The following is a 26,553-nucleotide window of genomic DNA, read 5'->3' on the forward strand; positions in this document are numbered from 1 at the left end:
TTCTGTGGGTTGTCCCATGTTTTTGCGCATGTCAAATCGATGGTTTTGTCGGTGGAAACAAGATGGCGGCTCTGACAAGACCGCCAACATATTTACTCGAATAGATGTCAAAATTAACCCTCATCGAGCGTTTTGTTCGCGACCTGCATGTATTTCATGCATCATGAAGACCAGGAAGATGTTCTATAGTAGGGATTGACGAAGCCACGACCGTTACTAAAGTCAGCGTGATGTGCGAGAGCTATGCCCGCTCGCTGCTGCGTGTGTCGGTGGCGCAGATCTGCCAAGCGTTGGGCTGGGATGCGGTGCAGCTCACCGCCTGCGACCTGCTTTCCGATGTTCTGCACAGATATATCCAGCAGTTGGCCAGGGGTTGTCATCGATATTCGGAGCTCTGTAAGTACTGTATTTCTGAAATGTCTACTTGAAGTGAAAGTGATCTGGCTAGGTATTGAGTCACGTTGTTTATGTGACTAAGCGCCCCCTCCAACCGAGGCCTAACGTTAGTTCTAATAATATACATTTTCAGTAAACATAACCAAGCTGCTAACCAACTATGTTAGTAAGCCACATTATGTAATCAATGACCAGACTTGGTTATGTTTGCGAGTATACATTTTCTAAGTATTGCATGTATGTAGCTGTTAGCTTAATTGTGTATGTTTTGGCCATGTGTATTTGTGTTTCTCTAAAAACCTGTCATGCTGTGTCCGACATGGTTAGCTCAGATGTCAACACAGGGGAGTGTTCAACATGGCAGAGAAGGAAAACAGTGTGGTATCTCATTTTAGAATGGCTTTTAAGAAAATACTGTCCTATAAATGTAGTAGGTTTGTCAATAATTGTACAGGATGAAATTACAGAAAAGTAACTATATGCTGACGACATAACAGCTAATGGTTTAGGATATCTTCATTTTGGCTCAATCAAACCAGGATTTAAGAAAGAGGAGGATCTGTTTGACAAAGGAAATACTGTATGCAGACAAGTCCTGGTATGGCATGATCCTTGTTGTCCATTCAGTCTCACCCCTTGGGTTTGATCCTTAGGAAGATGCATGTAAAAGAAGGCCTTTCGTTTTGATGTCTCATGCATTCTCCTGTCTGTTCCTAGATGGGAGAACAGACCCAGTGCTGGATGACGTAGGCCAGGCATTTAGGCTGCTGGGGGTGAGTCTATCTGAGCTGGAGGACTATGTCCACAACCTGGAGCCCGTAGGGTTCGCCCAGCAGACGCCCCTCTTCCCCCTCAGCAAGAACAACGTGCTGCAGTTCCCTCAGCCTGGAGTGGGGGTCCGGTGGGACGCAGAGGAGAGGAAGGACTACATTCCAGATTATATGCCACCCTTGGTCTCACTACAGGAAGGTAAGGCTGTAGCATTGTGTGTGTTTGTGTTACACAACGTACCTCTATGGAGAACAGTTGTGCGTGGAGAATGTTGTGAGATACGGATGATGGGGAGAGGATGCTTCTGTTTTTGTGTGTTTATGGGGTTTTGTCAAACAGATAATGTTTTTATCCTTGACCTTTAATTCAATGCCAATCAGACCCTAGAAGATTTAGTGATTGATTTAACTCAGTATTATATATCTCTCTCTCTTTCTCAACTGCAGAAGAGGAGGAAGCCCTGGCTGACATGGGCACCTCTGCTGAGGCCATGCAGGTCCCGCTGGACGATACCGACGAGGATATGGATGATGACGAGGCGGTGAACGATGAGAACCACCCTGTGAAGAGACACCTGGACAGCCCCGACGCCGCCATGGGTATGATGCCCACCTCCAAGAGGCCTCGCATGCACTCTGGCTTCAGCCCCGACTGGAGCATGGAGCCCAGGGAGCCCCTCACCTCCCTCAACCCCCAGCGTGTTCCTCCAGGCATGATGGCCTCCCACTCTCACGACAGCCTGGGTTCAATGTCTATGTCCCCTGAGACACCTGGGCCTCCAACGTCGTTCAGACCCCAGCCGGTGACCCCCGGGAGACACTCAGATCATAAGTCACATGGCAGTCAAAGCCGCAAAGGGCCCAAGGGCTCATCCCCCAGCAGGCCACGGACTAAGTCCCCCAAGGGGGTCAACGCTGGTGGGGCTATGTCAGGCAGCCCCATCCGCTCGCCCAAATCTTCCAAGGAAAGGAAAAAGTCACCTTGCCGGACCAAGAGCCCTAAAAGTCCCAAGAGCCCCAAGATAGGCTCTGGAGCCAAGTCTGGGTCTCACCCCCAGGGCAAGTCTGAGGCTCAGGTCCTTGGCCTACAGAGGCTGCCCCTGTCAGCCCTCAGTGAGAGGATGGGGAAGGAGAATATCCACGTGCAGAGCCTAGAGGACCACGAGCTTGCAGGTTTCGTCTCTAGTAAACTCGTCGAACCTGGCACCAACAACGCCGATATCGACGACTCCATCGACACTGTGATCGCCAGGGCATGCGCCGAGCGGGAGCCCGACCCCTTCGCCTTCTCGTCGGGCTGCGAGTCGGAGAATGATGGCTTCTCCTCTCCCCGCAGGCTCACTATCATGGAGCCAGGAGGAATGCCTAAGCTCTCACTAGGAGCCAACACCATGGCTAAAGACCTGTCCACGCCACTACACCTCAACGCAGGTGGCGGCCCCGGGAGCTGGACCATGGACGACTCCATCAACGAGGTCATACGCAAGGTAAACCAGGGGGATCCCTCAGCAGGACAGCCCCAGGACGAATCGTACCTCTCCTCAGCGTCCGCCTCACCCCCGACGCCGGAGCCCCTCCTCAAGATGTTCCAGGAGAAGAACAAACTCGTCTCCTCGGCTGACATCAAGAAGAAACTGAAGAAGGAGCTCAAGACAAAGATGAAGAAGAAGGAGAAAGGAGAGAAACCGAAAGATAAAGAGAGGGATAAGGACAGGGGGAAGATGAAAGAGAAGAACAAGGATAAGAACAGGGACAAGAGCAAAGATTCTTTCTCCAAAGAGGCCAAGATACCATGGAAGGACCTTGGAAACAAGGACGACCTCAGGGAACACTTCCAGGGTCAGATGTCAGGGTTTGGCAGTCCGGAGGGCTCCATGATCAAGATCAAGTCCCGCGGTGGAGGGGATGGCAGCGGCAAGAAGGAGAAGGACAAACACAAAGACAAGAAGAAGGACAAGGAGAAGAGCAAGAAGGACAAAGACAAGCGGGAGAAGGGCAAGGACAGGCAGAAGATATCCTCCCTCACCCCGTTCAGTTTGAGTGACATGCCTGTCCTGTTCAGCCCGTCGACGTGTCTCCGCATCCCCTCGATGTTGCCCCCTCTTCCCCCCATCCTCCAGGACAAGGATGTGAAGAGCAAGGAGAAGGACAAGAAGAAAGACAAGAAGGAGAAGAAGAAGAAGAAAGATAAAGACAAGGAGAAGGAAAAGGAGAGGGAGAAGGAGAGAGATAAAGAGGAGAAGAAGAAAGAGAAGGAGAAGCGAGAGAAGGAAAAAGAGAAGATCAGACTAGAAAAGGTAACTTGTCTTTTCCCAGGATTGGTTTGTAGTGTAGCGTTTTATAAAACATTAGTGAAGCATCTTATGCACACACACACACAATAACAACATTGCTCCTTCTTCTTTTCCCCACTGTTCCAGGTGAGGGTGGAGACTCCAGTGACTGTCCCGTCTCCTGTCATCCCCAGGCTGACCCTGAGGGTGGGGGCTGGACAGGACAAAATGTAAGTTTCTCAATTCAAATCAATAAAACTTTAATAGTCCATTCAGAAAGTATTCAGACCCCTTGACTTTTTTCACTTTTTGTTACGTTACAGCCTTATTCTATTAAATAAAAACAAATCCTCATCAGTCTACACACAATACCCCATAGTTACAAAGTGAAAACAGGTTTTTAATATATATATTTTTTAGACAGAAATCAATTCAAATTTATTGGTCATACGTGTTTAGCAGATGTTAATGGGAGTGTAGCGAAATGCTTGTGCTTCTAGCTCCGACAGTGCAGTAATATCTAACAAGTAATATCTAACAAGTAATATCTAACAAGTAATATCTAACAAGTAATATCTAACAGTTTCACAACATGTACTCCAAAATACACCTAAATATAAGTAATACATGGATTAAGAATATATATACATATATGTCAGAGCGGCATTGGACAGTACCAGTCAAAAGTTTGGACACACCTAGTCATTCAAGGGTTTTTCTTTATTTTCACTTTTTTTCTACATTGTAGAATAATAGTGAAGACATCAAAACTATGAAATAACACAAATGGAATCATCATGTAACCAAAAAAGTGTTAAACAAATCAAAATATATTTTAGATTCTTCAAAGTAGCCACCCTTTGCCTTGATAACAGCTTTGCACATTCTTGGCATTCTCTCAACCAGCTTCACCTGGAATGCTTTTCCAACAGTCTTGAAGGAGTTCCCACATATGCTGAGCACTACAAAGAGAAACTCAGCCGTGAGCTGCCCAGTGACGCGAGCCTACCGGATGAGCTAAATCCCTTTAATGCTCGCTTCGAGACAAGCAACACTGAAGTACGGATGAGAGCACCAGCTGTTCCGAACGACTGTGTGATCACTCTCTCCGTAGCCAAGACCTTTAAACAGGTCAACATTCACAAAACCACGGGGCCAGGGGGATTACCAGGACGGACAGTACTCAAAGCATGCGCGGACCAACTGGCAAGTGTCTACACTGACATTTTCAACCTCTCCCTGACCGAGTCTGTAATACCTACATGTTTCAAAACAGTCCACCATAGTCACTGTGCCCAAGAAGGCGAAGGTAACCTGCTAAATGATTACTGCCCCGTAGCAGAGTCTTTTCGTAGCAGACTCTTTTCGACTACTGCCCCATAGCATTTTTTTTATTTTACCTTCATTTAACTAGGCAAGTCAGTTAAGAACAAATTCTTATTTTCAATGATGGCCTAGGAACAGTGGGTTAACTGCCTGAACAATGGATTTGTTTTACCTTGTCAGCTCGGGGATTTGATTTTGCAACCTTTCGGTTACTTGTCCATCACTCTAACCACTAGGCTACCTGCCGCCCCATTTACGTCGGTAGCCATGAAGTGCTTTGAAAGGCTGGTCATGGCTCACATCAACACCATCATGCCGGAAACCCTAAGACCACTCCAATTCACATACCTTTCCCACCTGGACAAAAGGAACACCTACGAGGTTCACTGACTACAGATTAATTAGCATTCGACACCATAGTGCCCACAAAGCTCATCACTAAGCTAAGGACCCTAGCTGGTAAGGGTAGGCAACTACACATCTGTCACGCTGATCCTCAACACTGGGGCCCCTCAGGGGTGCATGCATAGTAGAGGTCGACCGATTAATCTGAATGGCCGATTAATTAGGGCCAATTTAAAGTTTTCATAACAATCGGAAATCAGTATTTTTGGACACCGATTTTGCCGATTCTTAAAAAAAATATATGTTTTTTGTTACATCTTTATTTAACTAGGCAAGTCAATTAAGAACACATTCTTATTTTCAATGACGGCCTAGGAATGGTGGGTTACCTGCCTCGTTCAGGGGCAGAACGACAGATTTTCCCCTTGTCATCTCGGGGTATCCAATCTTGCAACCTTACAGTTAACTAGTCCAACGCAACAACGACCGTTGCACTCTTTGCACTCCACAAGGAGACTGCCTGTTACGCGAATGCAGCAAGCCAAGGTAAGTTGCTAGCTAGCATTAAACTTATCTTATAAAAAACAATCAATCAATCATAATCACTAGTTAACTACACATGGTTGATATTACTAGATATTATCTAGCGGGTCCTGCGTTGTGTATAATCTGACTGAGTATACAAGTATCTAAGTATCTGACTGAGTGGTGGTAGGCAGAAGCAGGTGCGTAAACATTCATTCAAACAGCACTTTCGTGCGTTTTGCCAGCAGCTCTTCGTTGTGCGTCAAGCATTGCGCTGTTTAAGACTCCAAGCCTATCAACTCCCGAGATGAGGCTGGTGTAACCGAAGTGAAATGACTGGCTAGTTAGCGCGCGCTAATAGCGTTTCAAACGTCACTCGCTCTGAGCCTTGGGGTGGTTGTTTCCCTTGCTCTGCATGGGTAACGCTGCTTCGAGGGTGGCTGTTGTCGTTGTGTTCCTGGTTCGAGTCCAGGGAGGAGCGAGGAGAGGACGGAAGCTATACTGTTACACTGGCAATACTAAAGTGCCTATAAGAACATCCAATAGTCAAAGGTTAATGAAATACAAATGGTATAGAGGGAAATAGTCCTATAATTCCTATAATAACTACAACCTAAAACTTCTTACCTGGGAATATTGAAGACTCATGTTAAAAGGAACCACCAACTTTCATATGTTCTCATGTTCTGAGCAAGGAACTTAAACGTTAGCTTTCTTACATAGCACATATTGCACTCTTACTTTCTTCTCCAACACTTTGTTTTTGCATTATTTAAACCAAATTGAACATGTTTCATTATTTATTTGAGGCTACATTTATTTTATTGATGTATTATATTAAGTTAAAATAAGTGTTCATTCAGTATTGTTGTAATTGTCATTATTGAAAGTACATTTGGTTCTTTTTTGGTTCTCCAATAATCGGTATCGGCGTTGAAAAATCATAGTCGGTCGACCCCCCCCATAGTCCCCTCGTGTACTCCCTGTTCACCCACGACTGTGGCCAAACACAACTCCAACAACATCATTAAGTTTTCTGACAAAACAACAGTGACCGACAACGATGAGACGGCCTATAGGGAGGTGGTCAGAGACCTGGCAGTGTGGTGCCAAGACAACAACCTCTCCCTCAATGTGAGCAAGACAAAGGAGCTGTTCGTGGACTACAGGAAAAGGAGGGCCGAACAGGCCCCCATTAATATCGACTGGGCTGAAGTGGAGCGGGTCGAGAGTTTCAAGTTCCTTGGTGTCCACATCACCACCAAACTATCATGGTCCAAACACACCAAGACAGTTGTGAAGACAGCACGACAAAACCTTTTCCCCCTCAGGAGACTGAAAAGATTTGGCATGGGTCCCCAGATCCTCAAAAGGTTCTACAGCTGCACCATCGAGTGCATCAACACCTGGTATGGCAACTGCTCAGCATCTGACCGTAAGGCGCAACAGAGGGTAGTGCGTACGGCCCAGTAAGCTTCCTGACATCCAGGACTTCTATACCAGGCGGCGTCAGAGGAAGACCCAAAAAATTGTCTAAGACTCCAGTCATCCAAGTCATAGACTGTTCTCTCTGCTACTGCACGGCAAGCGGTACCGGATCGCCAAGTCTAGGAACCAAAAGGGTCCTTAACAGCGTCTACCTCCAAGCCATAAGACTGCTGAACAATTAATGAAATGGCCATCCTGACTATTTACATTGTAAATCAATGTAAATAGTTTATATTTTTCTCCCCCTTTGTTTTTACACTGCTGCTACTCGCTGTTTATTATCTATGCATAGTCACTTTAGAAATTACCTCGACTAACCTGTACACCCGCACATTGACTCGGTACCGGTACCCCCAGTATATAGCCTCATTATTGTTATGTTATTTTCTTGTTACTTTTTTACTTTAAAAAAAAAATGTTTTGTTACAGAAATACTTTTAGTTAATTTAGTGAATATTTTCTTAACTCTGTTTCTTGAACTGCATTGTTGGTGAAGGGCTTGTAAGTAAGTATTTCACGGTAAGGTCTCCACCTGTTGTATTCGGCGCATGGACTTGTTGGCTGCTTTTCCTTCACTCTGCGGTCCAACTTATCCTAAACCATCTCAATTTAGTTAAAGTCAGGTGATTGTGGATGCCAGGTCATCGCTGCAGAATTATGTGGTAGCCATGCTGGTTATGTGTGCCTTGAATTCTAAATAAATCACAGACAGTGTCACCAGCAAAGCCTCCTCCATGCTTCACGGTGGCAACCACACATGCGAGATCATGCGTTCACCTACTCGGCGTCTCACAAAGACACGGCGGTTGGAACCAAAAATCTCTAACTTGGACTCCAGACCAAAGGACAAATTTCCACCGGTCTAATGTCCATTGCTCGTGTTTCTTGGCCCAAGCAAGTCTCCTCTTCTTAATGGTGTCCTTTAGTAGTGGTTTCTTTGCAGCAATTTGACCATGAAGGCCTGATTCACGCAGTCTCCTCTGAACAGTTGATATTGAGATGTGTCTCTTACTTGAACTCTGTGAAGCATTTATTTGGGGTGAAATCTGAGGCTGGTAGGTAATGAACATATCCTCTGCGGCAGAGGTAACTCTGGGTCTTCCATTCCTGTGGCGGTCCTCATGAGAGCCAGTTTCATCATAGCGCTTGATGGCTTTTGCGACTGCACTTGAAGAAACTTTCAAAGTTCTTGATTTTTTCCATATTGACTGACCTTCATGTCTTAAAGTAATGAGGGACTGTCGTTTCTCTTTGCTTATTTGAGCTGTTATTGCCATAATATGGACTTGGTCTTTTACCAAATAGGGTTGTCTTCTGTATACCACCCCTACCTTGTCACAACACAACTGATAAGCTCAAACTCATTTAGAAGGAAAGAAATTCCACAAATGAACTTTTTAAGAAGGAATACGTGGTAATTGAAATGTATTCCAGACTACCTAATGAAGCTGTTTGAGAGAATGCCAAGAGTGTGCATAGTTGTCATCAAGGCAAAGGTTGAAAACTTTTTGAAGAATCTCAAATTTATTTTGATTTAACACTTTTGGTTACTACTTGATTCCACATGTGTTATTTCATAGCTTTGATGTCTTCACTATTATTCTACAATGTAAAAAATAAATAAATAAAATTAAAGAAAATCCCTGGAATGAGTAGGTGTGTCCAAACTATTGACTGGTGTATGTAGGTAAATCTGTTTTACGTGGCACTATTTCTATGCTTCACGTTCTTAAGTTAAATTTTTGTGTCTTTTTACTTTTGATTTTGCACACCAGCTTCAAACATTTGAAAATACAATATTTTGGGTTATTGAAAATAGATTTCACAGCGGTTTAGATGGTACAATGATCATCTACACTATACATTGCTTGTTTTTGTCACAAATTGAAATTAAGCGAACTTTTAGATTTTTAGTAACCGGGAAATGCTGAGCAATTTCTACATATTGCACCTTTAACTTAATTTGTCTGAGGCATTCAGCTGCCTCAAACATGTATAGCACACACGGACACAGGAGTAATTATACATAGATGTACAAAACAAGTGCTGTTGCTGGTCCTATGTGGTTCAGGGCCTATAATTTTGAACCCCATGAAGTAAGTTTCTCATTGGCTCTGTTCTGATGTCTCTTTCTCTTCTCTCTCTCTCTTTCTGCCTATCTCCAGAGTTATCAGCAAGGTGGTCTTGAATTCCGAGCCGCCGCCACCGCCTAAGATGCCAGCTCCTAAGACCCCCGCCACCAAATCTGGACCCGGCAATCGCCTTCAGCTGCCGCCACCTCCTCCAATCCTCCTTCCAATACCCTCGTTGGCACCCCCTGCATCCCATCTTCCCCCTGACAGCCCTCCCCCTGCCATGCTCTCCCCCGCATCCTCCGGCAAAACATGTGTACGCAGCGTGGTCACTGAAACTGTCAAGACATATGTGGTGAGTACCATGCCACTATATTACTCATGTATCTCTCCGGACTATTCTGTCTTCCTGTGGGACCCCCTTAATCACTCACATACAGCTCATTTTTAAAAACATTTTAAAAAATGTATTTAACCTTTTTATTTAACCAGGTAGGCCAGTTGAGAACAAGTTCTCATTTACAACTGTGACCTGGCCAAGATAAAGCAAAGCAGCGCGACACAAACAACAACACAGAGTTACACATGGAGTAAACAAACATACAATCAATAACGCAATATAAAAATATACATGCAGTGAGTGCATATGTAATAAGATTAGGGAGGAAAAGGCAATAAATAGGCCATAGTGGCAAAATAATTTTAACTTAGCAATTAAACACTGGAGTGATAGATGTGTAGAAGATGAATGTGCAAGTAGAGATACCAGGGTGCAAAGGAGAAAGAAAAAAAAATAAGAAAAAAAAATACAATATTAGGATGAGGTAGTTGGGTGGGCTATTTACAGATGGGCTGTGTACAGGTGCAATGATCGGTAAAGCTGCTCTGACAGCTGATGCTTAAAGTTAGTGAGGGACATGTGGCTGGAAACATATGCCTTTCTACTCCTATGTGTTTTGAAATCTGTTTTTAATGAAGAAGCACAACTGCAGTATACACATAGTCTTGAGCATGTTCTCCATTGCTCCGGATAGTTAGCAGGTAATGGATATACGCTGTGTATACCAAACATTAGGAACACCTCACTAATATCGAGTTGAACCCCCTTTAGCCCTCAGAACAGCCTCCATTCGTCAGGGCTCTCTCTACAAGGTGTCAAAAGCATTCCACGTCAATGCTGGCTCAAGTTGGCCTCCCACAGTTGTGTCAAGTTGGCTGGATGTCCTTTGGGTGATGGACCATTCTTGATACACACTGGAAATAGTTGAGCAGTGTTGCAGTTCTTGACACAAATTGCCTGGCACCTACTACCATACTCCGTTCAAAGGCACTTAAATCGTTTGTCTCGCCCATTCACCCTCTGAATGGTACACACAGACAATCCATGTCTCAATTGTCTCAAGGCTTAAAAATCATTCTTAACTTGTCTCCTCCCCTTCATCTACACGGATTGAAGTGGATTTAACAAGTGACATCAATATGGGATCATTACTTTCACCTGGATTCACCTAGGAAAGAGCAGATGTTCCTAATGTTTTGTACACTCAGTGTACATAGGCATACATAATAAACATAATAAATGCCTATTCTTATTGTACTCCTGAGTGTCTTGTTGCTAATGTTGTTTCCCCTGTAGGTCCGTGATGAGTGGGGAAATAAGGTCTGGATCTGTCCTGGCTGTAACAAGCCTGACGACGGCAGTCCCATGATTGGCTGTGATGACTGTGATGACTGGTACCACTGGTAAGAGAGAGGTTTGGATTCATTTATCCAGCCATTAATTCATTTATTTTATTAATTTGTTAATTTGTTTGTTCATCCATCCATTGATTAATTCATTAATTTACTGTAAAACCATAGTGAGGAACATTGACTGGTTGTTGCTGTAAAACCATAGTTAGGAACATTGACTAGTTATTACTGTAAAACCATAGTGAGGAACATTGACTAGTTATTACTGTAAAACCATAGTGAGGAACATTGACTGGTTATTACTGTAAAACCATAGTGAGGAACATTGACTGGTTATTACTGTAAAACCATAGTGAGGAACATTGACTAGTTATTACTGTAAAACCATAGTGAGGAACATTGACTGGTTGTTGCTGTAAAACCATAGTGAGGAACATTGACTAGTTATTGCTGTAAAACCATAGTGAGGAACATTGACTAGTTATTACTGTAGAACCATAGTGAGGAACATTGACTAGTTATTGCTGTAGAACCATAGTGAGGAACATGGACTAGTTGTTGCTGTAGAACCATAGTGAGGAACATTGACTAGTTGTTGCTGTAGAACCATAGTGAGGAACATTGACTAGTTATTACTGTAAAACCATAGTGAGGAACATTGACTAGTTATTACTGTAGAACCATAGTGAGGAACATGGACTAGTTGTTGCTGTAGAACCATAGTGAGGAACATTGACTAGTTGTTGCTGTAGAACCATAGTGAGGAACATTGACTAGTTGTTGCTGTAGAACCATAGTGAGGAACATTGACTAGTTATTACTGTAAAACCATAGTGAGGAACATTGACTAGTTATTACTGTAAAACCATAGTGAGGAACATTGACTAGTTATTACTGTAAAACCATAGTGAGGAACATTGACTAGTTGATGCTGTCGACTAGTTGGAACATTGACTAGTTATTACTGTAAAACCATAGTGAGGAACATTGACTAGTTGTTGCTGTAGAACCATAGTGAGGAACATTGACTAGTTATTACTGTAAAACCATAGTGAGGAACATTGACTAGTTGATGCTGTCGACTAGTTGGAACATTGACTGGTTGTAACCTAAAGAATACAACGTATGCTACGCTGTGGAAAGCTGATCTACTCTTACGATGCATCTCTTTTTGATCATTCCGTCTTCCCTCCTTTTTAATCACTCACTCACTGATTCCATCTTTCTCCCCCCCAGGCCTTGCGTCGGGATGGTCTCGGCCCCTCCCGAGGACCAACAGTGGTTTTGTGTGAAGTGTGCCGGCAAGAAAAAGGACAAAAAACACAAGAAGAGGAAACACAAAGTGCATTGAGAGAGACTATGCAAAAACATAGGACTTAGGACTGGTCATTCGCTGGACTTGACTGCTTCTTCAAGCCATCCTCTTGGAACATTCCGGGCCACTGCTGTAAACAAACAAAGAAAGAAAAGTGGGAAAACGTGACAGATGAGACATTCACACCTCCTGATGACTTTAGTTAATGACATGATGAGCCAATGATATGATAGCGCCCGTGTATGACTGTAGGAAACAAAGAAATACAGACTCTTTAACCAGCACATGTCCAACCGCCGTTCTGTGGGTTCCATGGTTACGACGCTTCCTTCCCCTCCCTTCTGTAAAGTGTTTTGGGGAGGGGGGTGCTTTTAAGTCTGCGTCCTGGTTTTCTACCCTTCTGTCTGTGGGCACTAGCACTCCACATCATGGATATCTACCCAAGTGTGCACTTGCACAGTTCCTTTCATGGATTGAACAATCTCTTAGAGTGTGCACTTGCACACTTTGGTAGATAATCAGGACGCAGCCTCCTGTTGATGTGAGAGCCCGGCGTTCAGGAAGGAATGTTCAGGTGCTCTAATGTCGTCACGGAGATCATGCTTTTCAATCATCATGGCTTCAAACAGATAATTGTTGAGTTCAGTGTTGTCAAAGAGAACAGGGTATAGAGAGAAGTCTACATTCATCTTGTTGTTGTTTACCTTAGTAATGTCATAGCCTGGTCCCAGATCTGTGTGTGTGCTCTCTTGCCAATTCTGATGGCTATTGTCTTGAGTTGGAGACAGCAAGACAACACAAACACATCTGGGAACCAGGCTAGTATTGTCACATAAAGGGAGGTCAATAATATCAAACTGAATGACCGATTCAGATTCTGTTTAAAATCCCCCCTCTCGGTTTTCTGCTGCAGTATCCTGAAATATGTCATGTATTCTCCCCTACGTATTTATTGAGAAAGTGAAGCTACATTTTTTTAATGTGGCTCTATGCTCCAGCATTTTGGATTTGAGATCAAATATTTTATACGTGGTGATGACAGAATGTCCTATTTTATTTGAGGGTATTTTCATACATATCTGTTATACCGTTTAGAAATGAATGCACTTAATGTACCTAGTCTTCCCATTTGAATTTCGACAAATTCACTTATAGTGTATTACATTTAGTCAAAAGTTGACTATTTGTTTCCGTATTTCTAGCACACAATGACTACATAAAGCTTGTGACTCTACAAGCGAGTCAGATGCATTTACAGTTTGTTTTGGCTGTGTTTCTGAATATGTTGTGTCCAATGGAAAGCTATGGTAAATAATGTATTGTGTCAATTTGGAGTGACTTTTATTTTAAATAAGAATAGAATATTTTACATTCATGTGGATGCTACCATGATTACGGATAATCATGACTTGAGTCGTGAATAATAATGAGTGAGAAAGTTATATTCACAAAGATCATGCCCCCAAAACACGCTAACCATTAACAAAAACAGGTTAGCATTTTTACATGTTATGATATTAATGCCTGTAACTTTCTCACTCATCGTGATTCAGGATTCATTCAGGACTATCTGTAACCATGGTAGCATCCACATTCATGTAGTTGTGTTAAGAAAACATTCTATTCTTATTTACAATACAAGAGACTCCAAAATTACACAACATTGTTTACCATTAGTTTAATTTCTATTGGACACAACATAATCTGAAACACAAACTAAACAAACTGCAAATGTGTGCTAGGAATAATGGGACTAAATACTAAACGTTTGACTAAATGTAACACACTATAGGTTAATTTGTCCAAATACTGTATTTGTCATGACAACTTCAAATGGGGGGCGGGGCTAAATGCATAAAGTGCTTATATTTCTAAACAGGAAAACAGATTTATGAAAATACCCTAAAATAAAAAGGGACATTCTCTACTGTTGCCTCATATAAAACATTTGATCTCAAATCCAAAATGCTGGAGTATAGGGCCAAATTTAAACGTTTTAGCTTCCCTGTCCAAATAAATACGTAGGGGATAGTATATAAAGCCACATGCATTTTGTTCTTAGGACTTTTATTCTAATTTGTTAAATCCATTTCCAGATGATTGGTTTTTAACTTGAATAATTTTCTGTAATTTCTGTATATATTTATTTTCAATTAGTTTGTATTTTTTATTTTTCATATAAATTGTCTCCAAATCAGTTCTACAGTAGCTCATTGTAAAGGTTTCTAATTTTGCTGATATTCCATATATTAAAGCCTAACAGTCTGTTAACTACACATAAATCTCATTGCCATCCTAAAAAAATGGAAAGAGTAGTTGGTCATCTTCATCTGTACCCAAGTTCTCTGTAGGCATCTGTCCTTGTTTCCATGATTCAGGTTGAGATCCCACTTCTATCTAACATTGTGCATTTTTTTTTTTTTTTTACATTGATTGTTCTGTGTGCAATCCTCACCTTTTTACCCCAAGATACGTTTTTCTTAGTTTGTTTTGATGCATTTAATTCATGAAAATACAGTGGAAATATTTTAACAAAACCGAAGTTGAATTTGTTAAATGAATCTGAAATGTTTGGATAAGGAAGCAGTGTGTCATTTTTTTGTTTGTTGTTGCGGTCATTTGGATTTAAATTTGCCTGAGGAGTATGGAGTCATACAGCCCAAAATAAGTAGTTTCCTCTCCCTTGTCCACAGTCCCCTTCCATAAGGAGTTGGCAAGAGATTAAACAGACTGGCACCCAGAAGTCTAGTGGATAATATACAAGAAACACCTCATGTAGAGTGTTCAAGTGGAGTCTACTAGAATGTTCAAGTAGTAGAATCTAGCGCAGAGCGTTTACGTAGAGTCTAAAGCCTAGTGTAAACTTTCCAGTAACACTTTACTTAAAGCTGACGGGTAAAATACTTTATTATTTGCTGAAGACATATATGATCCTTCATAATGTCTTTATAAGACTTAAAAATCCAAGGGTAGGTAGAATGTTTTAAGAAGTAATGTCTTCCTGGTGTGGTAATACACAGTATTTAGCCAATTTAAAAGGTCTGTCCGGCACTATACAGCACATTTAGATGTTCCATTACACAGCAATTCTTCAAATTTAGCATTTCTCCATATGACCACATGGTGTCATTCTTAATGCAGGTACTGGCAGGCTTCTTCACATGCCACGACATTGAGTGTGGAGCTCTTATCCAATGTTGGATTCTAGGGTGTGAAGAAGTGGAATTCATTTTGTGTACAGAATGCTGTAGAACGTCTCTGAGGAATAGTTTGGCCCCGAGCTGACAAGCTAAAATTCTGTCGTTCTACCCACTGTTCCCCGGGCGCCGTGGATGTCGATTTAAGGCAGCCTCCCGCACCTCTCTGATTCAGACGGGTTGGGTTAAATGTGGAATAGACATTTCAGTTGAGTGCATTCAGTTGTACAACTGACTAGGTATCCCCCTTTCCCTATACAACTGACTAGGTATCCCCCTTCCCTATACAACTGACTAGGTATCTCCCTTTCCCTATACAACTGACTAGGTATCCCCCTTCCCTATACAACTGACTAGGTATCTCCCTTTCCCAATACAACTGACTTTCACTTTCTGCAATTTGAACTGTTAATTAAAGTCCAGTAGTTTTTGTAGTGTCTGTCTTCAAGCCCACATGGTGCAACAAACCACAGGTGCCATGGGATTGCAATATTTTTTAAATTTATTTTACCTTTATTTAACTAGGCAAGTCAGTTAAGAACAAATTCTTATTTTCAATGACGGCCTAGGAACAGTGGGTTAACTGCCTTGTTCAGGGGCAGAACGACAGATTTGTACCTTGTCAGCTCGGGGGTTTGAACTTGCAACCTTCCGGTTACTAGATGAGTAAATAGATTTTCTGATTGGACCATAATGAGGCCTATATCATGCAGGGAACTATTTTGTTGCTACCCATCTGTCTAGGTAAAAATGCCATGTGCTGTTGGCAATGTTTGATTTTGAAGAAAGCACAAAAATATTTTTGAAAAGTTTTTTTTTTCTCCATCTTGCCAAATCCTATGGTCCCCCAGAGGTCAAATAACTATATACGGCCACCCAGTGAATAGGGACTGGGTTTTTGTTTTGCCGTCGTTAATAGGATACGTGTTAATGTTACATTTGCTCTCCAGATCTCTCATCCTTTTATATACAGTATATAACCGTTCCTGTGACAATGATAAGAATAGCAACACCATGCAAGCAGTGAAATCATCACCATAGTAACAGGCAGTATTTTTTTTTACCTCCCGTCTCTCCATGAGTTAGGAGGCAATTGGTTTGTAACTTGCATCGTGATGACATTTAAAACCAGAATCTGTCATCTGTACTCCAATGGGTCTATAATATATTATTAATTGATTGCACCTTTAAGGAGATACCTACACTATTCCTTTCTTCTGTCTATCTCTGCCTGTATGGCTGAGTCTCTCTCTGCATGTCTGTCTCTCTCTCTGCCTGTCTATCTCTCTGCCTGACTGTCTCTGCCTGTCTGGCTGTGTCTCTCTCTGCCTGTCTGTCTCTCTGCCTGTCTGCCTGTCTCTCTCTCTGTCAGTCTGTATGCATGCCTGCCTGTCTGTCTCTCTGTCAGTCTGTATGCCTGCCTCTCTGCCTGTCTGTCTGTCTCTCTGTCAGTCTGTATGCCTGCATGTCTGTCACAACCCGGTACATCTCATGCTGGGGGTTTCATTTTGGTCTATTTTAGACTGCTTGAGTCAGATGATTTGGGCTCCAAATCTTGTTGAAATCTTCACAGTAAATTGAAATATTTGGCCAGGCAGAAAGCAGAACTGATGCACTATACTGTCATGCTTGGGCTGTGTTGTGTTGTATGGGTGGTGGCTGGGTGGGTGGGTGGATAGTGTAGGTGAGTGCTAAAAATGTAATGGCATATAGAGAGTGTTATGAGATAAAGAGTGAAAGTGTGTGTGTGTGTGTGCCACAGCTGGCCCTCGATGGGAAAGAGACAGTCTTCTGATGTGAAGAAGTCTAAGAGGAAGTGAAACAGGACCTTGGAAAAAGAGAAGTGAAAAGTGTTCTCTTGCAAGATAAGCTCTGTGCTTTGTACAGATAACTAAAAACGTGTTTTAATGGCGGCTCTCTGCCAGTTTCATCAGGTTATACAACACCATGCATTCAATGAACAATACATAGATCATTGAATGTGTAAACAGTTCCCTCAAATGCCTTTCTTTATAGAAAGTGTGGTATGCTCAGATGTGCTTATAAAAAGCCAGGAAGCATTATACAGTGTGTGCAGGGTTTAAGTCAAGTCACTGTTACAGAAAGTGTAAACAGAGGGAGAGAGAGACAGAGAGTAAGTGGTGTAAACAAGTTTGGCATTTGAAATTGAACTGGACTTTTTACAAGCTCTTCCCTGCTAATGTAAGAGTCATATCAATGTCGAGCATATCCTTTCTTACAAGCAAACCGTTTCCTTTCCCATGTGACATGTGAGACCTTAGGAGATGTATTGGAGATGTGTGAGACCTACAGGGAGATATATTGGAGATGTGTGAGACCTTAGGAGATGTATTGGAGATGTGTGAGACCTTATTAGATGTATTGGAGATGTGTGAGACATTAGGAGATGTATTGGAGATGTGTGAGACCTTAGGAGATGTATTGGAGATGTGTGAGACCTTAGGAGATGTATTGGAGATGTGTGAGACCTACAGGGAGATATATTGGAGATGTGTGAGACCTACAGGGAGATGGTGACGTCAGGAGAAACAAGGTTATAGGAATGCTTGTCACCTCTCGTGAATACCATGACTGTCTAGTCCTGTTGATCATCTTAGCCAAACACATCTTATGGTGTTGGGTAGTTAAGATGTCCCCACCCCCTCAACATACTGTTGGGTGTCAAGTCTCATACACTCACAGCTTGTTGCCGGGTCTTGTTGCGGGGTCTTGTTGCCGGGTCATCTGTTGCCGGGTCTTGTTGCCGGGTCTTGTTGCCGGGTCATCTGTTGCCGGGTCTTGTTGCCGGGTCATCTGTTGCATCATAAATTGTTTATCTGAGGGTGTTTAGATGACCCAATTAAAGCTGGTCATCACAGGGCCTGGACTGGAGGTTCTCATAGACATAGTCACTGGCCAGAAACGACCAATACCCTGAACCAATACCTACGGATGGAGCTTTCATTTCTACAAAATAATGGATAACAAGACACAGACTGACAGAAGTTTCAGAATCTGTTTTCACAATCAGACCCATGTGAAAGTGCATACATACACTAATAGAAAGGGAAAGGGGCTCTAGAACAGTCTGCAGCATCCGGCCTCCCCCTACTAGAATCTGAAGTCAAATGTCTACTGTTTGCTGATGATCTGGTACTTCTGTCACCAACCAAGGAGGGCCTACAGCAGCACCTAGATATTCTGCACATATTCTGCCAGACTTGGGCCCTGACAGTAAATCTCAGTTAGACCAAAATAATGGTGTTCCAAAAAAGGTCCAGTTGCCAAGACCATAAATACAAATTCCATCTAGACACCGTTGCCCTGGACACAAAAAACTATACATACCTCGGCCTAAACATCAGCGTCACAGGTAACTTCCACAAAGCTGTGAATGATCTGAGAGACAAGGCATGAAAGGCCTATGCCATCTAAAGGAATATCAAATTTGACATACCAATTAGGATGTGGCTAAAAATACTTGAATCAGTTACAGAACCCATTGCCCTTTATTGTTGTGAGGTCTGAGGTCCGCTCACCAACCAAGAATTCACAAAATGGGACTCTGCATGCAGAATTCTGCAAAAAATATCCTCTGTGTACAATGTAAAACACCAAACAATGAATGCAGAGCAGAATTAGGCCGATACCCACTAATTATCAAAATCCAGAAAAGAGACGTTAAATTCTACAACCATCTAAAAGGAAGCGATTCCCAAACCTTCCATAACAAAGCCATAACCTACAGAGAGATGAACCTGGAGAAGAGTCCTTTAAGCAAGCTGGTCCTGGGGCTCTGTTCAGAAACACAAACAGACCCCACAGAGCCCCAGGACAGCAACACAATTAGACCCAACCAAATAATGAGAAAACAAAAAGAAAATTAGTTGACACATTGGAAAGAATTAACAAAAAAAACTGAGCAAACAAGAATGTTATTTGGCCCTAAACAGAGAGTACACCGTGTAACTGTAACTGACCCAAAATTAAGGAAAGCTTTGACTATGTACAGACTCAGTGAGCATATCCTTGCTATTGAGAAATGCAGACATGGCTCTCAAGAGAAGACTGGCTATGTGTACACTGCTCACAACATGAGTGGAAGCTGAGCTGCACATCCTAACCTGCCAAATGTATGACCTATTAGAGACACATATTTCCCTCAGATTACACAGACCCACAAAGAATTAAAAAAGAAATCACATTTTGATAAACTCCCATATCTATTGGGTGAAATACCACAGTGTGCCATCACAGCAGCAAGATTTGTGACCTGTTGCCACAATAAAAGGGCGACCAGTGAAGAACAAACACCATTATAAATACTACACATTTTTATGCTTATTTATTTTCCCTATTTGCACATCGTTACAACACTCTATATAGACACACTATGACATTTGTAATGTCTTTATTATTTTGGAACTTCTGTGAGTGTAAATGTTTACTGTACATTTTTTATTGCTTATTTCCTTGTTTCTTTATTATCTATTTCACTTGCTTTGGCAATGTTAACATATGTTTCCCCCATGCCAATAAAGCCCCTTAAATTGAATTGCGAGAAAGAGAAAGAGAGAAAGAGAGGGGAGAGAGAGACTGAAACATGTCTTTCAGTAGCTTAACACAGTCGTACTACGGATGTGGTTGACTAACGGATGAGGTGGTTGACTAATGGATGAGGTGGTTGACTAACGGATGTGGTTGACTAACGGATGAGGATGACTAACGGATGAGGTTGACTAACGGATGAGGTGGTTGACTAACGGATGCGGTTGACTAACGGATGTGGTTGACTAACGGATGAGGATGACTAACGGATGAGGTTGACTAACAGATGAGGTGGTTGACTAACGGATGAGGTTGACTAACGGATGAGGTTGACTAACAGATGAGGTTGACTAACGGATGTGGTTGACTAACGGATGAGGTTGACTAACAGATGAGGTTGACTAACGGATGTGGTTGACTAACGGATGTGGTGGTTGACTAACGGATGTGGTTGACTAACAGATGAGGTGGTTGACTAACGGATGAGGTGGTTGACTAACGGATGAGGTTGACTAACAGATGAGGTTGACTAACGGATGTGGTTGACTAACGGATGTGGTGGTTGACTAATGGATGAGGTGGTTGACTAACGGATGAGGTTGACTAACGGATGTGGTTGACTAACGGATGTGGTGGTTGACTAACGGATGTAGTTGACTAACGGATGTGGTGGTTGACTAGCGGATGTGGTGGTTGACTAGCGGATGTAGTTGACTAACGGATGTGGTGGTTGACTAATGGATGAGGTGGTTGACTAACGATGTGGTGGTTGACTAACGGATGAGGATGACTAACGGATGAGGTTGACTAACAGATGAGGTTGACTAACGGATGTGGTTAACTAACGGATGAGGTTGACTAAAGGATGAGGTTGACTAACGGATGAGGTTGGCTAAAGGATGTGGTTGACTAACGGATGTGGTGGTTGACTAACCGGATGTAGTTGACTAACGGATGTGGTGGTTGACTAATGGATGAGGTGGTTGACTAACGATGTGGTGGTTGACTAACGGATGAGGATGACTAACGGATGAGGTTGACTAACAGATGAGGTTGACTAACGGATGTGGTTAACTAACGGATGAGGTTGACTAACGGATGAGGTTGACTAACGGATGAGGTTGACTAAAGGATGTGGTTGACTAACGGATGTGGTGGTTGACTAACCGGATGTAGTTGACTAACGGATGTGGTGGTTGACTAATGGATGAGGTGGTTGACTAACGATGTGGTGGTTGACTAACGGATGTGGTGGTTGACTAACGGATGTGTTGGTTGACTAATGGATGATGACTAACGGATGTGGTTGACTAACGGATGTGATGGTTGACTAACGGATGAGGTGGTTGACTAACGGATGTGGTCGACTAACGGATGTGGTGGTTGACTAACGGATGAGGTGGTTGACTAACGGATGTGGTGGTTGACTAACGGATGTGGTTGACTAACGGATGTGGTGGTTGACTAACGGATGAGGTGGTTGACTAACAGATGTGGTTGACTAACGGATGAGGTTGACTAACGGATGAGGTGGTTGACTAACGGATGAGGTGGTTGACTAACGGATGAGGTTGACTAACGGATGTGGTGGTTGACTAACGGATGTGGTGGTTGACTAACGGATGTGGTGGTTGACTAATGGATGATGACTAACGGATGTGGTTGACTAACGGATGTGGTGGTTGACTAATGGATGAGGTGGTTGACTAACGGATGAGGTTGACTAACGGATGTGGTTGACTAACGGATGTGGTGGTTGACTAACGGATGTAGTTGACTAACGGATGTGGTGGTTGACTAGCGGATGTGGTGGTTGACTAGCGGATGTAGTTGACTAACGGATGTGGTGGTTGACTAATGGATGAGGTGGTTGACTAACGATGTGGTGGTTGACTAACGGATGAGGATGACTAACGGATGAGGTTGACTAACAGATGAGGTTGACTAACGGATGTGGTTGACTAACGGATGAGGTTGACTAACGGATGAGGTTGACTAACGGATGAGGTTGACTAAAGGATGTGGTTGACTAACGGATGTGGTGGTTGACTAACGGATGTGGTGGTTGACTAACGGATGTGGTGGTTGACTAATGGATGATGACTAACGGATGTGGTTGACTAACGGATGTGGTGGTTGACTAACGGATGAGGTGGTTGACTAACGGATGTGGTGGTTGACTAACGGATGTGGTGGTTGACTAATGGATGATGACTAACGGATGAGGTTGACTAACGGATGTGGTGGTTGACTAACGGATGAGGTGGTTGACTAACGGATGTGGTGGTTGACTAACGGATGTGGTGGTTGACTAACGGATGTGGTTGACTAACGGATGAGGTTGACTAACGGATGAGGTGGTTGACTAACGGATGAGGTGGTTGACTAACGGATGAGGTTGACTAACGGATGTGGTGGTTGACTAACGGATGAGGTGGTTGACTAACGGATGTGGTGGTTGACTAACGGATGTGGTGGTTGACTAACGGGTGTGGTGGTTGACTAACCGGATGTGGTTGACTAACGGATGAGGTTGACTAACGGATGAGGTGGTTGACTAACGGATGAGGTGGTTGACTAACAGATGAGGTTGACTAACGGATGTGGTGGTTGACTAACGGATGTGGTGGTTGACTAACGGATGTGGTGGTTGACTAATGGATGATGACTAACGGATGTGGTTGACTAACGGATGTGGTGGTTGACTAACGGATGTGGTGGTTGACTAACGGATGATGTGGCTGACTAACGGATGTGGTGGTTGACTAACGGATGAGGTGGTTGACTAACGGATGTGGTGGTTGACTAACGGATGCGGTTGACTAACGATGTGGTGGTTGACTAATGGATGAGGTGGTTGACTAACGGATGAGGTGGTTGACTAACGGATGAGGTGGTTGACTAACGGATGAGGTTGACTAACGGATGAGGTGGTTGACTAACAGATGTGGTTGACTAACGGATGTGGTTGACTAACGGATGAGGTGGTTGACTAACGGATGAGGTGGTTGACTAACGGATTAGGTGGTTGACTAACGGATGAGGTGGTTGACTAACGGATGAGGTGGTTGACTAACGGATGTGGTTGACTAACGGATGTGGTGGTTGACTAACGGATGAGGTGGTTGACTAACGGATGTGGTGGTTGACTAACGGATGAGGTGGTTGACTAACGGATGAGGTGGTTGACTAACGGATGAGGTGGTTGACTAGCGGATGAGGTGGTTGACTAACGGATGAGGTGGTTGACTAACGGATGAGGTTGACTAACGGATGAGGTGGTTGACTAACGTATGAGGTTGACTAACGGCTGTGGTGGTTGACTAACAGATGTGGTGGTTGACTAACGGATGTGGTGGTTGACTAATGGATGATGACTAACGGATGTGGTTGACTAACGGATGTGGTGGTTGACTAACGGATGAGGTGGTTGACTAACGGATGTGGTGGTTGACTAACGGATGCGGTTGACTAACGGATGTGGTGGTTGACTAACGGATGTGGTGGTTGACTAACGGATGAGGTGGTTGACTAACGGATGTGGTGGTTGACTAACGGATGAGGTTGACTAACGGATGAGGTGGTTGACTAACGGATGTGTTGTTTGACTAACGGATGAGGTGGTTGACTAACGGATGAGGTGGTTGACTAACGGATGTGGTGGTTGACTAGCGGATGTGGTGGTTGACTAGCGGATGTAGTTGACTAACGGATGTGGTGGTTGACTAATGGATGAGGTGGTTGACTAACGGATGTGGTGGTTGACTAACGGATGTGGTTGACTTTCCTTTCAGATTATATTGACCTTCTGAAAAAAGTGTTACCTTCATAATTGATGTTATTTCCTGAATTATATAATTTCACAGTTTCTGTAATTGATACGGCTTTACTTGACTAACGGATGTGGTGGTTGACTAACGGATGAGGTGGTTGACTAACGGATGTGGTGGTTGACTAACGGATGCGGTTGACTAACGGATGTGGTGGTTGACTAACGGATGTGGTGGTTGACTAATGGATGATGACTAACGGATGTGGTTGACTAACGGATGTGGTGGTTGACTAACGGATGTGGTGGTTGACTAACGGATGATGTGGCTGACTAACGGATGTGGTGGTTGACTAACGGATGAGGTGGTTGACTAACGGATGTGGTGGTTGACTAACGGATGCGGTTGACTAACGATGTGGTGGTTGACTAATGGATGAGGTGGTTGACTAACGGATGAGGTGGTTGACTAACGGATGAGGTGGTTGACTAACGGATGAGGTTGACTAACGGATGAGGTGGTTGACTAACAGATGTGGTTGACTAACGGATGTGGTTGACTAACGGATGAGGTGGTTGACTAACGGATGAGGTGGTTGACTAACGGATTAGGTGGTTGACTAACGGATGAGGTGGTTGACTAACGGATGAGGTGGTTGACTAACGGATGTGGTTGACTAACGGATGTGGTGGTTGACTAACGGATGAGGTGGTTGACTAACGGATGTGGTGGTTGACTAACGGATGAGGTGGTTGACTAACGGATGAGGTGGTTGACTAACGGATGAGGTGGTTGACTAGCGGATGAGGTGGTTGACTAACGGATGAGGTGGTTGACTAACGGATGAGGTTGACTAACGGATGAGGTGGTTGACTAACGTATGAGGTTGACTAACGGCTGTGGTGGTTGACTAACAGATGTGGTGGTTGACTAACGGATGTGGTGGTTGACTAATGGATGATGACTAACGGATGTGGTTGACTAACGGATGTGGTGGTTGACTAACGGATGAGGTGGTTGACTAACGGATGTGGTGGTTGACTAACGGATGCGGTTGACTAACGGATGTGGTGGTTGACTAACGGATGTGGTGGTTGACTAACGGATGAGGTGGTTGACTAACGGATGTGGTGGTTGACTAACGGATGAGGTTGACTAACGGATGAGGTGGTTGACTAACGGATGTGTTGTTTGACTAACGGATGAGGTGGTTGACTAACGGATGAGGTGGTTGACTAACGGATGTGGTGGTTGACTAGCGGATGTGGTGGTTGACTAGCGGATGTAGTTGACTAACGGATGTGGTGGTTGACTAATGGATGAGGTGGTTGACTAACGGATGTGGTGGTTGACTAACGGATGTGGTTGACTTTCCTTTCAGATTATATTGACCTTCTGAAAAAAGTGTTACCTTCATAATTGATGTTATTTCCTGAATTATATAATTTCACAGTTTCTGTAATTGATACGGCTTTACTTTCAAAATCCCTTGAATTAGAATCAAGCCTTCTGTTAAACGTGACACTTGGATCAGATTATAGATACTACACTGTTAGAATGTAACATTTGGATCAGAGGTATATCAGGAAATACTAATGAAAGTTAACTTAGTGCAGGCCAAGAATCCAGGAACTTTCGCTCTCTACTTCAAACATTTTTTAAATATATTTTCTTTATTTCACCTTTATTTAAGCAGGTAGGCCAGTTGAGAACAAGTTCTCATTTACAACTGCGACCTAGACAAGATAAAGCAAAGCAGTTTGACACATACGACGACACAGAGTTACACATGGAGTAAAACAAACATACAGTCAATAATACAGTAGAAAAAGTCTATATACAGTGTGTGCAGATGAGGTAGGATAATGGAGGTAAGGCAATAAATAGGCAATGGTGGCGAAGTAAATACAATATAGCAATTAAACACTGGAATGGTAGATGTGCAGAATATGAATGTGCAATTGCCCCTAGCACAGACAGTCACAGGTAGAGAGACAGGCAGACAGACAGCATCAACACATCACAAAGACTCGCTAGTATTTCCACATAAGCGTTAAATGATTTATGTGGAAACTAAGACTGTAAGAGTAGGGCTGAAACAGGAGGGATTTATGCTCAGATCAGAGAGGAAGAGAGGAAGAGAGGATCCCCTTCATCATGTCAGTCTTATCCCTATGATACCCTCCCAGCCTGCATGAAGTGCACACACACTGCGCACACGCACATTGCACGCACACACACTGCACGAACACACACATCCACATGCACTGCATTCAAATCCCTTTCCTACTTAATGTTAGAGAGAGAGAGAGAGAGAGAGAGAGAGAGAGAGAGACCTATGGGGGTCGGAGGCCTAGATTTATTTTCTCCTGGGCTCTCAGAGTCAGAGAAGAATATCACAGAGCAAATCTCATTCAAAATGTCATCTTAATGTTGTGGTTAGGCGAAAGCACTAGGTTGTTCCATCACGTACCTGGAATGAAAGGAGGAGCTATACGCATCAACAGGAACTAATATGATTTCATGTCATAGTCAGAATATTTTTTAACAATGTAGTGGATGAGCAATGATGAGTTGCTATGCAAACTAAGGAAATAGAGTTGTAATTTGAAACTACATATGGCTATCAGCAGGAAATTATCTAACTTCTTGCCTGCCATACTCTTCACTTTGATAAATATGATGGCGGATGAGAAACGAGTAACTAAATTAGAGTAATAAACAAGTCATTTGAAACTAGGGTATGCCTCTTCATGTGTCACTTCCTGTTGTCAGTTGGGTGATGGCCAATGGCTCCAGGGTCTGGGACAACACTATGTAAATATTTTAGTTCTGG

The 26,553-nt window shown here is 43.2% G+C and overlaps 1 protein-coding gene across 3 annotated transcripts; it reads left to right on the top strand.

The window, feature by feature from the left end:
- The first annotated feature begins 26 nt into the window (after nucleotides 1-26).
- On the top strand, nucleotides 27-14,785 carry LOC110500275 (transcription initiation factor TFIID subunit 3). Of its 3 annotated transcripts, XM_021577568.3 has the most exons (7): nucleotides 27-396; nucleotides 1,114-1,365; nucleotides 1,614-3,463; nucleotides 3,587-3,669; nucleotides 9,289-9,550; nucleotides 10,832-10,938; nucleotides 12,124-14,785. In XM_021577568.3, the coding sequence occupies exons 1-7, from the start codon at nucleotides 231-233 to the stop codon at nucleotides 12,236-12,238; spliced, it is 2,835 nt and encodes a 944-aa protein (XP_021433243.2). In that variant the 5' UTR covers nucleotides 27-230; the 3' UTR covers nucleotides 12,239-14,785. The 3 variants fall into 3 exon arrangements, with proteins under 3 accessions (XP_021433243.2, XP_090069300.1, XP_090069289.1); XM_090213174.1 differs by lacking the exons at nucleotides 9,289-9,550; nucleotides 10,832-10,938; nucleotides 12,124-14,785 and adding an exon at nucleotides 4,346-8,775; XM_090213163.1 differs by lacking the exons at nucleotides 9,289-9,550; nucleotides 10,832-10,938; nucleotides 12,124-14,785 and adding an exon at nucleotides 4,372-8,775.
- Nucleotides 14,786-26,553: the final 11,768 nt, after the last annotated feature.

The sequence above is a fragment of the Oncorhynchus mykiss genome, chromosome 2 (genome assembly GCF_057628025.1).
Source record: "Oncorhynchus mykiss isolate SJ-2025 chromosome 2, ASM5762802v1, whole genome shotgun sequence".
NCBI classification, from domain to species: Eukaryota; Metazoa; Chordata; class Actinopteri; order Salmoniformes; family Salmonidae; genus Oncorhynchus; species Oncorhynchus mykiss.

Coding starts and splice junctions, on each gene's coding strand:
- LOC110500275 (XM_021577568.3), top strand. CDS start 231: ATGTGCGAGAGCTATGCCCGCTCGCTGCTGCGTGTGTCGGTGGCGCAG. Junction 1,366..1,613: donor CTTGGTCTCACTACAGGAAG/GTAAGGCTGTAG, acceptor TCTCAACTGCAG/AAGAGGAGGAAGCCCTGGCT. Junction 3,670..9,288: donor GGGGCTGGACAGGACAAAAT/GTAAGTTTCTCA, acceptor GCCTATCTCCAG/AGTTATCAGCAAGGTGGTCT.